Genomic DNA, 17,128 nt, shown 5'->3' on the forward strand with positions numbered 1-17,128 from the left:
GTACCAGTTTGAAATTTAATAAGCGTCCAAATAACTTAAAAACAATCCACAAAGGGTTTATTCAATCACAAGCAGCCCACAAGATAGAAACCAAACAATGTATACAATAAAAATGACCCAACACAGGCCATGCTTCAGCAAATTAAAATGCCTTCCTCAGTGGTCTTATAGAGTCCTTGGCTGTCTTAAATACAAAAACATTAAAGTCACTAAAAATCCAAGTAGTTAAGAGGCTATAAACATTTCCACAGAGTGTACATGCTCAGCCTAGAACAATTGTTGTTTATAAAATGAAACTCTCAATCTGTGGGGAATGGAACAAGGGGAGGGATATGTGTATGTGGGGATGAGGTAATATGTGGGAGATGAAGTGTGCATGCATGTGGAATGCACATGAGAAGGTGTGGATGTGGAAATATGGCCTTAAGAAAAACACTGAAGGGAGGGAAGGAGGGAGCTGCATGTATCTCACCCCTTTGCCATTTTTCACTATACCTTCCCCTCTTTCTCCTGTCCCACCACCCTCTCTTTAACCTCTTTGTAGTAACTTTGCCAGTCTTTCAAACAATGTGCTAATAAAGTCTTCAGACCTGTTATTTTAGGCAAATATATGTACACATGTGTACTGAACCCATGGTAGGAGAAGGAAGGCATGCAACTCCAGGTGGTTGGGAGTAGAAAATGACACGGGGAACAAATTTTTCCCCGTCCCTGCAGGAACTCATTTTCTCATCCCGTCGAGCTCTTTTTCTGTCCCTGCCCCATTCCTGCAAGCTCTGTCCTCATCTGCACAATCTTCAAACACTTTAAAATCATAAGTGTTCGAGGCTTGTGCAGTTAAGGCAGATCTTACAGGAATTAGACAGGGACAGCGACAAAATTCATGGGGACGGGATAGGGAAATTGAGTTCCTGCAGAGATAAATTTGTCCCCGTGTCATTCTCTAATTGGGATTATATATTCTGGAACAGAACAATGGATGCTTATGATTGTGAGGAGAAACAAAGAGATCTATCATTGGTGTTCCCCAACTGGAAAATATCTGACATAACACAGTTGAGTTGAGAGATTATTTGTGAGGTTGTAGGAATCTGCTCAGCTTGTCTGCTAGTGTTTTGTTCTTCTGCTAAGTAAATGACTTTGAGGAATATGTTACAAGGGATTGTCCAAGATTTGCATCACTTCATGACAAAGGAGGTGAGAGCCTGTCCCTCCTTGCTTATTCAAGTAGTACATGGCTACTTGGTTGTCTGTTCGGAAAAGTATTACTTGAATGAGAAGGTGATCTTGAAAGGCATGGAGAGCATTGTGGACTGTTCACAGCTCGAGGAGATTGATGTGGAGAGATTTCTCTTGAAGATTTTGGCTGCCTTGAGTGTGGAGGCCATCAAGGTGGACTCCCGAGGTGAACATAGAAGCATCTGTTGTTAATATCTTCTGAAGAAGGAGGAGTGTGGAAAAGAAGGGCTCTAAAGAGGCTGGTCCATCTTTTTGAATGCGTGGGGCTCGGGAAAAAGAAAGCCGGCAAACTCGGAATATAAGGTGAGGTGGAGGGAGGGAGCAGGCTAAACGCTGCGATTGGGTGGGTAGGGGATGCTGGACCGCATGATTGCGTGTGTTCCCGGCTCAAACTAGGAAGGAGGGAGTGAAAGGAAAAAAATTCTGGGCCAAGGGGATGAAGAGGGAAAGAAAGAAACCCACAGCAGGAAAGAAAGGGGAAGACAGGCAGGTGAGCCAGATGCTGGAAGCAGGGGTGGGGGAAGAAAGAGGGAAAGAAGCTAGATGGGGTTGAAAAGAAGAGACACACTGGTATGGAAGAGGAAGATAGGGGAAATCTGGACACAGGAAGGTAACAGAAAGAGGGGAAATTATGTGCATGGGACATAGGGACAGAGACATAAAGGGGACATGCCATGGGGAGGTATATGGGCACAGGGGGAGGGAGGCAATGCCAGATACATAGGGGAGATATTAGAAATGAGGAAAATAGGAACACAGAAGCGAGATGGTTTGTGGGGATGGGACAGGGACCGAGCTCGCAGGCTCCAGCGGCTTGCACAAATTACATTGTAACGTGCCACGAAAATAAGAGGGAGGGAGGTAGATAGATAGGCCACACGAGAGGAGCTGAAGGATGGTAGAAAGGAACAGATGGTAAAGGAGGGAGGGAAGGGTGGTGGTAGAAAGGAATAGAACAGACATTGAAAGAGGGTAGAGAGAAACAGACCCTGAAGGGAAATGTGGAAGACAGAGTGGGGAGAAGACGCTGGAAGGGAAGAAGACAGATGCCAGACTATGGGGGAGCGGAGGGAAGAAGATGGGTGCTAGACCAATTGGGGGGGGGGGTGAAGGGAGAGGCACAGTAACAGCAAATGGAAGATGCAGAGAGAAGACACACAGTGGATGGAAGGAATTGAATGAGAAGATGTGGAAAGCAAAAACCACATAACAAAGGTAGAAAAAAAAATTCTATTTATTTATTTTTTGCTTTAGGATAAAGTAGTATATTAGTTGTGTTGATAAAAATTTATAAACAAAGCCGTGCCAGCTGAACATCTTTTTCTCTAGTTCAGCAGCAGGATCTTTGACTTATAAGAAAGGAATAAGCTAAATATTACAGTACTAAGGCTTATATGGATGCTGCGGGGACGGTGACGGAAAGCTGGGGGTGTTGTCAGACCTGGCCTTTAGAATTGGGGAATTTTATACAAACACACACACACAATTTAGCATATCTTTAAAATACTATTCACAGAACTTTAAAAGTTTTGGTGTAGCGTTTCCTAGAAGCAACTACAAACATAGCCCTGTATACTCAAGGGTTTTTACTATGCATTTTTAAAAAATTGTATCATGCAGTAATTTCCAGGAAATCCAACTGAACAGACACTTTTCAGGGGTTAAAACCACATGAGCAATGCCTCAAGGTTGGGCAAAGCTTTCATTTTAACAGGTGCACATTGTCAGGAGTTATTTGTTCACTACAGAGTTCTCCAATGTCTGTATATACACTGCAGCTTCTAAGATCCTGGCTTCCAGGAAATGGATCACATGGCAAGTTAGCTATTAATCCAAATCCCTCCAGGGTATTTACAGAGAATTGAGAACTGGATAAGCATCTTATGCACTTGTTCTAGTGAACAGAAACTGAAGGTTTTTCAGTGTCCTCAATTTCCTATTTCTACAAATCCAATCACCCTTTTGATTCCCATCTCTTGAACCAAGAAAATGTTCAGTATTACTTAAATATAAATCAATTTATAAATTAATGACTGAAACAGAAAACGTTTGAAATAAACATACCGAGCAAGGTGAAGAACTGCCTCTACAATATTAGATCCTTCTTTTGCACTTGTTTCACAGAACAATGCATTATATGACTGGAAATAGAAAAAGAAAATAAACAGTTATCATGAATGTATGTTTTATCTAGAAGGAAGGCAATTCCATAAGAGGACATCTATTTTTAAGCCCCAAGAATAAGTCAATTTGGATCCTATTCTATAAAGGAAAGTAGGCACCTACTTTTCTCTGAGTGCAAATTAGTGTAACCAGTTAAATGTAGGTGTTATGTTTTATGCATGAGCACTTATGCCAGTCACAGAGCTGGCTTAATGCTTGTGCCTAGATTGCAGAAGTATGTGCATAAATTACAGTATTCTGTAATTTATGTGCGTGTGCTTGCTCATGCTAGAACATAAGAATAGCCATACTTGGTCAAACCAGAGATCCATCTTGCCTAATTTCCTGCTTCCTGTATCTCGTCTTTGTACTTTTTAAAAGAGTAAACAATTGATTCATACTTATCTGTTCTACTCTGCTTAAGATTTTGTAGACCTCTATTATATTCTGCCTCAGCCATTTATTCTCCAAGCTGAAAAGCCCTAACCTCTTAAGCTTTTCTTCATATGAGAGGAATTTCATCCCCGTAATCATTTTGGTTGACCTTCTTTGAACCTTTTATAATACTCCTCCTCTCCACATAAATGACTAGAATACCAGCTCCTTACAGAATTACCTCAATATGATCTTTTAAATATTTGAGGCTGCAACCCCCAAAGATCCCTTCTTCATTATTTTTAACCTAATTATTTATTTTGCAATAGCTCTGGAGCTATGCATACTGCAGAAGGGCTATATAAAAATGTTCACTAAGATCATGAAAATGCATGCTGACACATCACAAGAGTGATCTGTCCTAAATTGGGTTCTTTAAAACTGCAAATATTGAATGGATTTACGAAAATTTTTCAAATTCTACTACTTTGACTTCTGAAATGGAACTATCCATGCACTGGTCTTACATAGAGAAGCCTAATGGGTTAGTTCAGTGAGATGAGAGAACCAGGGAAACTGGAACTGGTTTAAAGCAGACATGGGGAAAGCTACTTTGGGCAAGTCACAGAATCCTCCAGGTACAAAAGACAGACTGTGAGCCCATTAGGGACAGAGAAAGTACTGCATTGATTGTACCACAGAACAGCGGTATATCAAATCAATGACCCTTAAATTTTACATGAAAACTGAGAACAAGATCTGATCTGTTCTGAAAGAGAATGATTTTAAGCATAATTCACACTACCCTATTTTCTGTGCTAACAGATGCTAGGAGAAAAGTCTCTAATTGTATAAGAAATTCCATCTAGGATCTCATAAAGTTGTCTCTGTAAGGAGCAAAAAAGCAAGGTCAATATGAGAGAACAATGCATGAAATAATTAACACAATAATCAAGCACCTAACCTATTTGACTAACCAAATATTAACAGATGTTTATACAACTAAGCAATAAATGGAAAATCGCCAATAAGGGCTTTGTGTATACAGAAAGGAATTCTAACGAGAGAACAATGTAGTTTTAGACTCATAGTTCCAGTGATAGAACAGTGTCTCTTGTTGTTGTTGATTGTCCTTCTATCCTCTTTAATTAAATGAAAGTCCCTGTACAGTAAAGCCCTAAGAGCCCCATTTTAGAAAGGACATGGAAGTTGAGATGTTCAGGATAGGACATGCATAATTCTGCCTCTTGTAAAACACATATGAGAGCATGTAGAATTGCACATCTTTGCCTCTCCATTCTCAGAAGAAGCAGATACAGTGGTACCTCGGTTTACGAGTGCACCGATTTGCAAGTGTTTTGCAAGACGAGCAAAACATTCACAAAATTGGTGCCTCGGACACCGAGCTTGCCTCGATGTATGAGCACCTCCCCCCACGATTCAGCACCCCCCCTCCCCCCGCCGCAATCCGGCATCCCCCACGCACCCATCCGAACACATCGCTTACCCTCCATCTGGTACCCGGCACCGGCACCAACGCACAGGACATGACAGTGCCGGGTGCCAGATGGAGGGTAAGCGATGTGTTTGGGTGGGTGGGTGGATGGGTGCATGGGGGATGCAGGATCGTGGCAGGGGGGATGCCAGATTGTGTGGGGGGCCTTCGTGAGCGGGGGGAGCAATGCCGGTTCTCGGGGGATAGAGCAGTGCTGCTGGCCATGGGGGTGGGGGTGGGCAGGGTGGGAACAAATCAAGGGAGTTTCCCTTACTTTCTATTGGGAAACTCGCTTTGATATACGAGCAATTTGGTTTATGAGCATGCTTCTGGAACGAATTATGCTCGCAAACCAAGGTTCCACTGTATTTCATAAAGCTACAAGTGGGTGAATAAAATGCGTAGTTTATTCCCAGACGTGCAAGCGAACAGCTAGTTCCTACTGTTCCTAAGAGCTTCTATCTCCTTCCCTCCAGTGGCGTACCTAGCATATGTGACACCCGGGGCCCATCATTTTTTGGCACCCCCCTCCCCATCTGTACGAAAAACATGATTTTTAGTAACAAGTCATATGTCACACATGAGTACCTAGGAAAAGGCAGCATCTTACATATTGCAGTGAGCAGTACATCAATACACCCTTTGTAAAACTAAACAAGCCAGACTAGTACAGATCAATCCTACACCGTCAATCCTAACAGAAAACCATGTCTTTCGAACACACAGAACACAGAAAACACCTTCGCCTAGTATCATCACAAACTAACCCCTCCCCCTTTTACAAAACTGTAGTGTGAATTTTAGCTACGGCGGTAACAGCTCGGATGCTCATAGAATTCTGAGCATCAAAGCTGCTACCACCACGGCTGGCGCTAAAAAACGCTCCACAGTTTTGTATAAGGGGGGATAAAATAGAAATACATAGACAAAGGTTAGATTGAACCAGCAAGAAGCTGGACTCTGCATAAAATGCAACACCACAGAAACAGTCTCCTAAAGCAATGTCTCCTAAAGCAATAAATAAATAGAAAATTTTTGTTCTACCTTTGTCTTCTCTGGTTTCTGCTTTCCTCATCTTCTTGTTACTGTCTTCCTTCCATCTACTGTCTGCCATCTCTCTGCCCCTCCCTATATGGCATCTTCTCTCCTTCTATGCCCCTTCTAGAAACTGTATGCCTCCCCCTTCCATCTCTCCTTTCACCCTCATTGGTCTGGCATCTCTTTCCTCTCCTTCCCTCTCTCACACCTCTCTTCTACAATCCCTTTCTTCCCTCATTTTCCTTTTCAATTTATTTTCTGCATCCATCTAGATTTCGTTCTAACTACCCTCTCATCAATTTCCTTTTTTACTGTCTACCTACAGCTCGCCACCTCTTTCCCTCACCCCCTTCAGTATTTCCCTAACTCAATCCTTTTCCCCCATCATCTGCCCTCTTCTCTTTCCCTACTTCCATCATCTGCCCTCTTCTCTCTCCTCTTTATCCCCACTTCCATCATCTGCCCCCTTCTCTCAATCTCTCCATCCACCACAGGTCCATCTTTCTCCCTTCCTCACCTTTCCGATTTGGGCAACAAGATCCCTCCCCCACTCCCCGCGATGACATTTAAGATCGGCAACGGACCTCCTTCTACCCCTGGCATCAACAGAACTTCAGATCGGCAAAGCGCTACTCAGTCAAAAGCGGAAACAGAAAGCTGAGTCAGAGGGAAGCTTTTGACGTGAACACTAGAGAATGGCACGGGGAAAAAATTTTCGCTTCAGTCTCAGGTCAATGTCCTTGGTGTGCTTCGCTGCTTCTTCTGGGCATTGACTATCCATTTCCTCCCCCTCCTGCGGTGTTCCTCTGTGGGCATCTTCTTCAGGGTCTTCTGTTTCTTGTTCTCCTTTCCATGTTGATGTTGGTGCAATTTCATCTTTCACCTGAAGTTCGTCCTCTTCCACCTTCCTACTATAGGCTTCCTCAATGAATTTCTCGAGTTCCCTGACTTCCTCTTCAATGTGTCTCTCACTCATGAAGTCCTCAGCTGTCTTGATTGGGTCCTCCTTGGTGTAGAATCCTTCTAGCTCCTGTATCTTGTTCTCTAGTCGTTTGACTTCCTTCTTCAAGCTTTTCAGCTCCTGACACCGACTGCATACATATGACTGTCTCCTCGAGGGGAGGTAGTCATACATATGACAGTCTGTGCAGAACACCGGAAAGCTCATCTTCTGGATTCCCTCTGCTTCCATTGTCGTTCGCCTTTTTTTAATTTTGTAGTCCTTTCTTCTTTACTGGTACTTTTGTAATTGTGCGAGTAAGTGTGTTCTTCTGTGTCTGCTGCTAGCTACATTCTTAGTCCCTACATTCTGCCCTGTATACACTCCTAATGTGTCACTTTTGTCTAGTGTTGTTCCTGTGTTGTACCTGTGTGAGTATGTGTGAGGTGTTCTGTGTTGGCTGGTGTTCCTACTTTAAGTTAACAGTTTACGTATGACCTGCTGTTGTTACGTATGTAAGTGCCCTCTGTGTCTGCTTTGTTTTGCTTTTTAAGTTCTTATTAATTGTCCTTTATCCCAGGATAAGCAGGCAGCATATTCTCACTAATGGGTGACCTCTAAGCTAACTAGAAAGGGATGGAGGGAGAGTTGGCCTTTAAGAAAACAAATTTTGCAAAACTGACTGACCGAAGTGCCCATCCCGTCTGGAAAAAAATTCCAGACAGTAATGTGAAGTGAAGGTATGAACTGAGGACCAGGTGGCAGCTTTGAAGATTTCCTCAATAGGAGTAGATCTGAGGAAAGCTATAGTAGCTGCCATAGCACGGACTTTGAGAGTAGTGACATAACTCTCTAGAGCACAATTCTTCAACCGCCGGTCCACGGAAAAATCTTGCCGGTCCGCAAAGGATTCGGTCCCCGCCGCAACGAAAGACCGGTGTCAGCTGACTTGCAATTTCCTGTTGCAGTCGCTGTGCCGGGACTCCTGCCTTCCACCGCATTTGCCTCCTGCCTTGTCTCCGCACCTCCAGACCAGCAGCGGCAGCTGTGTGCTTCTAACTTTGGCACAGAGCTGCCCCTAAGCAATAGTTTAGCGCGGTTTCATGAGGCAGCCTCGGGGCCTTTGCTAGGCCGGCCCACATCGCATCATTGAAGCGGGCCAGCCTAGCAAATGCCCCGAGGCTGCCTCATGAAACCGCGCTAAACTACTGCTTAGGTGGCAGCTCTGTGCCGAAGTTAAAAGTACACAGAGCTGCCGCTGTTGGTCTGGACTCTTGGGCCGCTGAAGGAAGGAAAAGAGCAGCTTCCTGGAGGTCTCCCTTCCTCTCGCCTTTGCAGGTCCCTTTTTTTCCTTCAAACGGCAACGGGCCCCAGCATCGACATCAATCAAGTAAGTTCCACTGTTCCTTGCAAGCGGTTCTGCTCAGCCAAAGCTTCCCCTCTGACATGAGCCACCCTTAGGGGAAAGAAAGTGACCCGCAAAGGTGAGGGGAAGGGGGCAGATGATGGAAGTTGGGGGGGGAGAGAGAGAGAAAGGGCAGATGATGGAATGGAGGAGATGAGAGAGAGAAGGGGACAGATGATGGAAGTGAGAAGAAGGGAGAGAGAGCAAAAGGCAGATGGATGTCAGTTGAGAGGGGAGAGCAGATGCTGAATGGAAGTGGGGAAAGAACACATACTGGATGGAAGGAGGAGATAAATAAAGGGGGAAGAAAATAGTAAGATAATGGAGGGGTGAGGGAAAGGAGTGACAAGCTGTGGATAGACACAGTGAAAAGAGGGAAACGGGACTAAATAGTAAGAAAGAATTTAATTTAGATGGAGGCAGAAAATAGAGAAGGAAGACCAGAGAAGAAAAGGGAAGAGAGAACAGAGAATGATATCAGATCTGAGTGGAGGAAATGAGAAGAGAGAGATGCTAAAAACCACAGGGGGGGAGGGAAGGACAGAAATGCCAGAACATGAGGGGAACAGAAGGAAGATGATGGATGCCAGACCAAATTGGGGGGGGGGGGGGGGCAGGAGGAGAGATGGCAGGGAAAGACAGACAGTGAATGGAAGGGGCAGATGCTGGACTGAAGAGACAGAGAAGGTTATCATGCCGCTGTACTGGGCCATGGTACGCCCTCACCTGGAGTACTGCGTCCAGCACTGGTCAACGTACATAAAGAAGGACACGGTACTACTCGAAAGGGTCCAGAGAAGAGCGACTAAAATGGTTAAGGGGCTGGAGGAGTTGCCGTACAGCGAAAGATTAGAGAAACTGGGCCTCTTCTCCCTTGAGCAGAGGAGATTGAGAGGGGACATGATAGAAACATTCAAGGTACTGAAGGGAATAGACTTAGTAGCTAAGGACAGGTTGTTCACCCTCTGCAAGGCAGGGAAAACGAGAGGGCACTCTCTAAAGTTGAAAGGGGATAGATTCCGTACAAACGTAAGGAAGTTCTGTGGTAGAAAGCTGGAACGCTCTTCCAGAGGCTGTTATAGGGGAAAACACCCTCCAAGGATTCAAGACAAAGTTAGATAAGTTCCTGCTGAACAAGAACGTGCGCTGGTAGGGCTAGTCTCAGTTAGGGTGCTGGTCTTAGACCAGAGGCCCGCCACGTGAGCGGACTGCTGGTCATGATGGTCCTCTGGTCTGACCCAGCAGTGGCAATTCTTATGTTCTTAGGGCTGGAAGAGAGTGAAAAGGCAATGAAAGCAGAAACCAGAGACGACAAAAGGTAGAAAAAAATTATTTTATTTCTATCTTGTGATTCAAATATATCAGATTTGAAATATGTATCTTGCTAGACATAACTGGGGAGTGCAAAGCCCAGGCAGTGCTTCTTTAGCTTCTAGCTGGCTTAGGGCTCTCTCTGACCAGGGGGCAGTTGCCCTAGTTCCATTCCCCTAACACCATTCCTGTCTTGTGTGACTGTGGTATTCTGTTACATGATATTTGTGTAGCATTCTGTAATAATTTGGCTTATTCAGTTTTCTTGATAGTAGAGGGGATATATGTGAAGGGGAGGGGAGACAGGGGTTTTGTTGATCTTTGCCCTGTATTATTTGTATTTGTAAAATGACAATTGTATAGAATATTGTTTCTTTTTATACTTTAATAAAATATGTTCAATATAAAATCATAACTATTTGAGGCTTGTGCGGATGGGATCAGATGGTTTGTGGGACAGACCTCGTGGGGACGGGGTGGCGATGGTTTTTAAAAAAAAATTTCAGTCTTAGTAGTTTGCCGGTCCACGAAATAATTATTTTATTTCCGCCGGTCCATAGGTGTAAAAAAGGTTGAAGAACACTGCTCTAGAGGCAGTCTGGTCTGAGTATAGCAGAATGAGATACAGGCAGCCTACCAGTTGGATATTGTTCATTTGGTGGCAGGATGACCAAACTTGTTAGGATCAAATGAGATTAAGAGTTGGGGAGATGTTCTATGAGGCTTTGTCTGATCGATGTAGTAGGCCAAAACACATTTACAGTCCAAAGTGTGCAGCGCCATTTCTCTTGGATGAGAATGAGGCTTAGGGAAAAAAACTGGAAGAACAATGGACTGATTGAAATCTGTAACTATTTTCGGTAGAAACTTAGGATGCGTGCGTAGAACCACTTTATCATGGTGAAAAACTGAAAGGTGGATCTGCGACCAACACTTGTAGCTCACTGACCCTCCTGGCAGAAGTGAGGGAGAAGAGAAAAACTACTTTCCAGGTGAGAAATTTGAGATGAGCTGTTGCCATCGGTTCAAATAGTGGTTTCATTAACCTGGAAAGAACTACATTAAGGTCCCAGATGACAGGTGGAGGCTTGAAAGGTGGTTTAACATTGAAAAGCCCTTTCATGAATCTGGAGACCAATGGATGAGCAGTGAGAGGCTTTCCCTCGACTGGCATGTGAAAAGCTGTAATAGCGCTGAGATGGACTCTGATAGATGTAGATTTAAGACCAGAATCAGAGAGATAAAGGAGATAATCCAGCACCAATTCCAATGACAAGGAAGCTGGATCATGATGATGATGATGGAGACACCAGGAATAAAACCAAGCCCACTTTTGTTGATAACACTGTTGAGTGGCTGGTTTCCTGGAAGCATCAATAATAGTGTGGACAGATGCAATAGAAAGATGCAATGATGTCAGCCCGAGAAATACCAAGCTGTCAGGTGTAACTATTGCAGGTTGGGATGAAGAAGAGCTCCTTGATTCTGTGTGAGCAGATTAGGAAATATTGGAAGAAGTATGGGTTCCCTGGTGCTGAGCTGAAATAGATGGGAGAACCAATGTTGTCTGGGCCACCAAGGAGCTATGAGTATCATGGTGGCTGACTCCTGTTTGAGTTTGAAAAGAGTTTTCAAGATGAGAAGCGTGGGAGGGAATGCATAGAGGAACAATTGCGTCCAATCCAGAAGAAACATATCTGCTTCCAGGCGGTGAGGAGCATAAAGCCTGGAGCAGAAGCGGGACAGTTTGTGGTTGTGGGGAGCTACAAATAAGTCTACCTGAGAGTGTCCCACTGTGTAAAGATGGACTGAAGAGTTGTCAATCTGAGTGTCCATTCATGAGTTTGGAAAATTCTGCTGAGGTTGTCTGCCAAGGAAGACTGCTCGCAGAAAAAGATTGTGGGTGGTCGCCCAAAGCCAAATCTTTTGAGCCTCTTGACAAAGGGGAAGAGAGCCCGTGCCTCCTTGCTTGTTGATGTAGTACATCGCTACTTGGCTGTCCATGCAAAGGAGAACTTGGTCAGTGAGGAGATGTTGGAAAGCTTTTAGAGCATAATATATTGCTCTGAGCTGCAGCAAATTGATGTGAAATTTGCGTTTGTTGGAAGTCCAATAACCCTGTGTTTGAAAGCCACTCATGCGCACTCCCCAAGCGTAGGTAAAATCATCCATCTTGAGTACCTGGTGATGCGGAGGAAAATGGAAAAGAAGACCTCTGGATAGATTGGAAGAAATCATCCACCAGTGGAGTGACTGCAGAAGAGATGAGGTTACAGAGATATTCTGTGAGAGCGGCTCAGTCGCCTGGCACCACTGAGAAGCTAGGGCCCACTGAGGAATGCGAAGATGCAATCTGGCTAGTGGTGTGACATGAACCATGGAGGCCATGTGGCCCAGGAAAACCATCATGCATTTTGCAGAGATGGTTTGTAGCTGAAACATCTGTTGACAGAGATGAAGCAAGGCAACTAGGCAATCTGGAGGAAGAAATGCCCTCATGAGAGTAGTACCCAGAAAAGCCCTGATGAACTGAAGACGTTGAGTTGGTTGGAGGTTGGACTTTGGGAAATTGATTTCGAAGCCAAAGGTTTGAAGGAAAGAAATGGTGAGAGTCGTCGCCAGGGTCACCTCCTGAGACAATAAAGTCTTGATCAACCAGTTGTCCAGATAAGGAAACACATGAAGACCCTGGGATCGGAGAGATGCTGCCAGTATAATAAAGCACTTTGTGAAGACTCTGGGAGAAGATGCCAGGCCGAACGGAATAACTTTGTACTGGTAGTGATGACGATTGATTTGATAGAGAAGATGTTTCTTGGAAGCTGGATGAATTGGTATATGTGTGTAGGCTTCCTTGAGGTCTGGAGAGCATAGCCATTCATTCTGAGTCAATAGGGGATAAAGGATGGTGATAGCATTCAAAACTTCTGTTTGACAAGATATTTGTTGAGAGCTCGGAAATCCAGGATAGGTCGCAGACCTCCTGTCTTTTTGGGGGCCATGAAATAGCGGGAGTGAAAGCCTTGGTCGTGTTGAGAGGGAGGAACTTCCTCGATGGCATTGAGAAGGAGAGCTTGAACCTCCAGGAGAAGTAGAGAGAACTGCGTCAGATTTAAAGCAGACTATTTGGAGGATGGTCCGGAGGAAGGGTGTGAAAATGAAGGATATACCCTTGACGAATGATGCTGAGAACCCAAAGATCTGATGTAATGAGCTCCCAGTGATTGATGTAGATCTGAAGACGTCCTCCTATGAGTTGAGGCAGAGAAAGTAGCAAAGGAATGCTGGCTATGCTCTGAAGGAGCACATCAAAAAGGCTGTGCAGGTTTCTGAAGAGCAGCCGATTGTTTAGGTTGTTGACATGGCTGGTGTCGTCTACGAGGCTGGATAGGTGCCTGAGATGTAAGCTTGGCAATATATCTGAATTGGTAAGAGGAAGCAGGCTTAAAAGGTCGAGCAGGTGGAGGCTTCTTTTTGGGCTTAACTGACACATCTCATTTGGTCTCATGAGCGGACAGCTTTTGGGTGACAGTGTCAGTGGAGGCTCCAAAGAGCTCATCACCAAGGCATGGAGCATTAGGTAGACAGTCTTGGTGGTTAACGTCAAGGTCTGAAACACGTAACCAGGCCAGACATCTCATCACCACCGACATAGCTGCTGCTCGAGATGAGAGTTCGAAAGTATCATAAACAGATCTCACCATGTACTTTCGAAGTTGCAGAGAGATAGACCAGAGACTGAAATTTTTTTCCTTTACGTGAAGGCAGATATTGCTGAAGCGATGAAATTTGTTTTAGAAGATATTTCATGAAACAGGAAAAGAAACGAGTATAATTGGATGCTCTGTTTGCCAACATTGAGCCTTGGTACAGACGTCTACCAAATTTGTCCATTGTCCTATCCTCTCTACCAGGAGGAATGGATGCATACACACTTACCCCAGAGGATTTATTCAAAGTGGATTCAATCACGAGAGACTCATGGGGCAATTGAGGCTTATCAAAGTTGGGTAAGGGTACTACCTTATACAGAGACTCCAAATGTTTAGGAGCCACTGGCACAAAGAGAGGAGTTTCCAGGTTTTTATAGAAAGTTTCCTTCAGAATGGCATGGAATGGAAACTTTAACAGTTCCTTAGGAGGGAGATCATAATCAAGTGTGTCCAAGTACTGTTTGCTGTATTTGGAATCAGCCTCCAATGAAACATCCAGATCATGTGCCATCTGTCACAAAAATCTAGAAAAAGAAAGTTTCTCTGAAGGAGAAGAAGCTCTGGTAGGTGAATGTCTAGGTGACCCAGAAGCAGAAGAGACCAAATCGGTAGAAGATGGCATTTCAGACTCCCAATAAATCTGAATCTCTGAAATGATGGGATCGGTATCGACGGCTCGGTGTCGAGGTCTCCAAATGTTTAGATTTACTGGAGACTTTGCCTGACCGTGCCAGAGTAGCCTCTCGAGATGTGGCCGAAGAGGATCAGTGCCAAAGTGGAATGCTCGAGTCCCATGTAGTGGATGTCTGTACCGGTGGAGTAGCATTAAGAGGAGTGGTTGGTGCCATGAGCAACTCAGACCGGACCAGCTCCTGGAGGGTTGGTGCCATGCTTGCTAAAAAGTGAGCCAGCGCCAAGAGGGTAAAATGCTCTCCTAACTCCTCCCAAAGCAGATTGTCAATTTTCTGCTTAAGGGAAAGTGCCAGTACCATTTGCTTCTTTTTGGCTGGTATAGATGGCTGGTCAACATGGTCCGGGGATGATGAGGCTGAAGAGGAGGCACTCACCGATATCAGAGCCGTGCGTGTACGGGACTTACGTGAGGTAGGCAGGACTTGATTCACTGCAGCTTCGACCTCCGTCCCGGAAGCGGTAGAAACATAGAACATGACGGCAGAAAAGGGCCACGGCCCATCTAGTCTGCCCACACTAATGGCCCACCCCCTAACTACCTCCATGAAGAGATCCCACAAGCCAATCCCATCTTTTCTTAAAATCTGGCACGCTGCTTGCCTCAATTACCTGTTGTGGAATTACCTGTTGTGGAAGATTATTCCAGCGATCAACCACCCTTTCGGTGTCGGAGATGAACTGGGCTTCATGTCCATTGCAGCAATGAACAGTTGTTTTTGCTAAAGCAACTGATTTTTGAAATTGCGCTTCTGAAGGGATGAGCAGCAGGAGCAGGAGTCGGCACGGTGCTCGGGTCCCAGACACTGCAAGCACCAGCAGTGAGGGTCGGTAACAGAAATGGCCCCAGCACAGCGACCACACTTCTTAAAACCCGTTGGCGCTTGGGACATGGATGGGAAGACAGCCATTGACAAATCGAACTTTATGGCAAAAAGAGTCCATAAGGCCCCGCTGGGCCAAAGTCCGCGACGGCAAAGTAAAAAGAAAAAAATATTTATTTTTTTTTAAACTTAACTCAGAACAGAAAACAAAAAAACGAAAGAACTGTGACAAAAAAGTCATAATCCGCGAGAGTGGGAAGGCAAGTGAGAGAAAAAATTTAACAGTGTTGAAATACGCGTCTTTCTAGCTCCGTGGAAACTAGATCACTGAGGGACTGCGTGCCTACGTTGGGTGGGAAGGCACTCGCGCATGCGCGATGTGGGCTAATCGCAAACTTTCTAAGTTTAAAGTTGCGATTCACTTTTCAAGTGTCCGTACCGGGGCTCCGTCGGTGACGTCACCCATTAGTGAGAATATGCTGCCTGCTTGTCCTGGAATAAAGAGACACTGCAGCCTGCATCAGATCTTGATTCATACAGCATTTCTGGAAAAGAATGTCTATGAGAAAACCTGTGATGCTTCCGGTACCGATCCAGTGAATGTGAAGAGTATGGAGGGGAAGCAGTTTGTCATTTCAGATGAGGAGATAGTTGTGATGAAGAACTCCGATGCTGAAGCCCAGAGCGCCTTCCTGAAGAAGATAATTTTTTTGAAGTATGAACTCGATGTGGAGAGGTAATACGATGTCCTCTAGTACAGTGTTTCTCATCTTCTTCAAGCCAAGTAACCCCTAAGCCTAACACATACCAACCAAGTACCCCAGCCCAAGCTCCACCCCAGACCTCACCCTTATAATAATAGTACTAATTGTAATGCAATTTCTTCCATCCATTTTTCATATACACACAATATAATCTTATTAATACATAATGGTCATAAAATATTAATGTTCCCAGATTTGGCACGGGAAACCCAGAGAAGAAGGCGAGAATTTCTTTTAATGAAGCCAGGTGTTATATCTCTTGGAGCGACTTTTTTCCTACGACACCCTTGCAAATGTGTAATACAGTACCATATGAAGAAATATGTATTCTTTGAGCCATTCCAGTTGACAGCTTTTCTGGCAGGAACTCGACTGGATGAAGGGAAATCAAGCGAGGTGTAATTGAATAAATGATATCCTTCCTCAGCTAAGGGACTTTGTTTTCCTAATATTTGAATTGATATTTGTTAGCATCTGTTAATATGTCCGCCTCATCCATCTTGGATCTAATTTAGAGGACTTGAGCTGAATTTAAGCTAAACACTTATTTTTATTTAGTTGATTATTATGTATTTTACCTATGAGTATTATTTTCCTGCTTTTCTTCAACTTTCTGTACAAGTGGATACTTGATTTATAAAATGTAAAATTTGATAAATATAAAATAAAAAAAATACATAATGGTACCTACAAAATAAAAAAAGCACAAAGCACACTGTATGCAGAGAAAATGTTAATCATCATTTATATTCATGCTTTTTTTCAAAGAGGTCAAGGCAGATGACTTTAAAATATGTAATCAGGAATGATTATAGAAAAATAGACAAATATAGAGCAAAATATAGACAGCAGATATAAATTCTCAAAACTGACACATTTTGATCACTATATTGAAAATAAAATTATTTTTCCTATCTTTGCTGTCTGGTGATTTCATGAGTCTCTGGTTGCATTTCCTTCTGACTGTGCATCCAATAGTTATTTATTCCTGCCTCCTGTACACTTCCTCTCCTCTGGACCCCATTCCCTTCCCCAACCAACATATCTCTCTGTCCCTCCATGAGTCCAACTTTTCTTCCTTTCTCCTCCACCCCTATTGGCAATATGTCTCCCTCTCTCTCATTCCATCCCCTGTTACTTTGTTGGAGCCGGACTCACTCCATCCTCCCCC

General features: G+C 44.2%; 1 protein-coding gene across 4 annotated transcripts in view; it reads right to left on the reverse strand.

Moving 5' to 3' along the window:
• Window positions 1–17,128, reverse strand: part of RASEF (RAS and EF-hand domain containing) — a 214,242-nt gene that overhangs the window by 7,930 nt on the left and 189,184 nt on the right. For all 4 annotated transcript variants that reach the window (XM_033927395.1, XM_033927414.1, XM_033927404.1 and 1 more), the window contains exon 16: window positions 3,304–3,380. In XM_033927395.1, the coding sequence (XP_033783286.1) occupies window positions 3,304–3,380 (77 nt within the window). The remainder of the gene's footprint in view (window positions 1–3,303; window positions 3,381–17,128) is intronic.

This window comes from Geotrypetes seraphini, chromosome 1, assembly GCF_902459505.1.
Source record: "Geotrypetes seraphini chromosome 1, aGeoSer1.1, whole genome shotgun sequence".
Classification (NCBI taxonomy): Eukaryota; Metazoa; Chordata; class Amphibia; order Gymnophiona; family Dermophiidae; genus Geotrypetes; species Geotrypetes seraphini.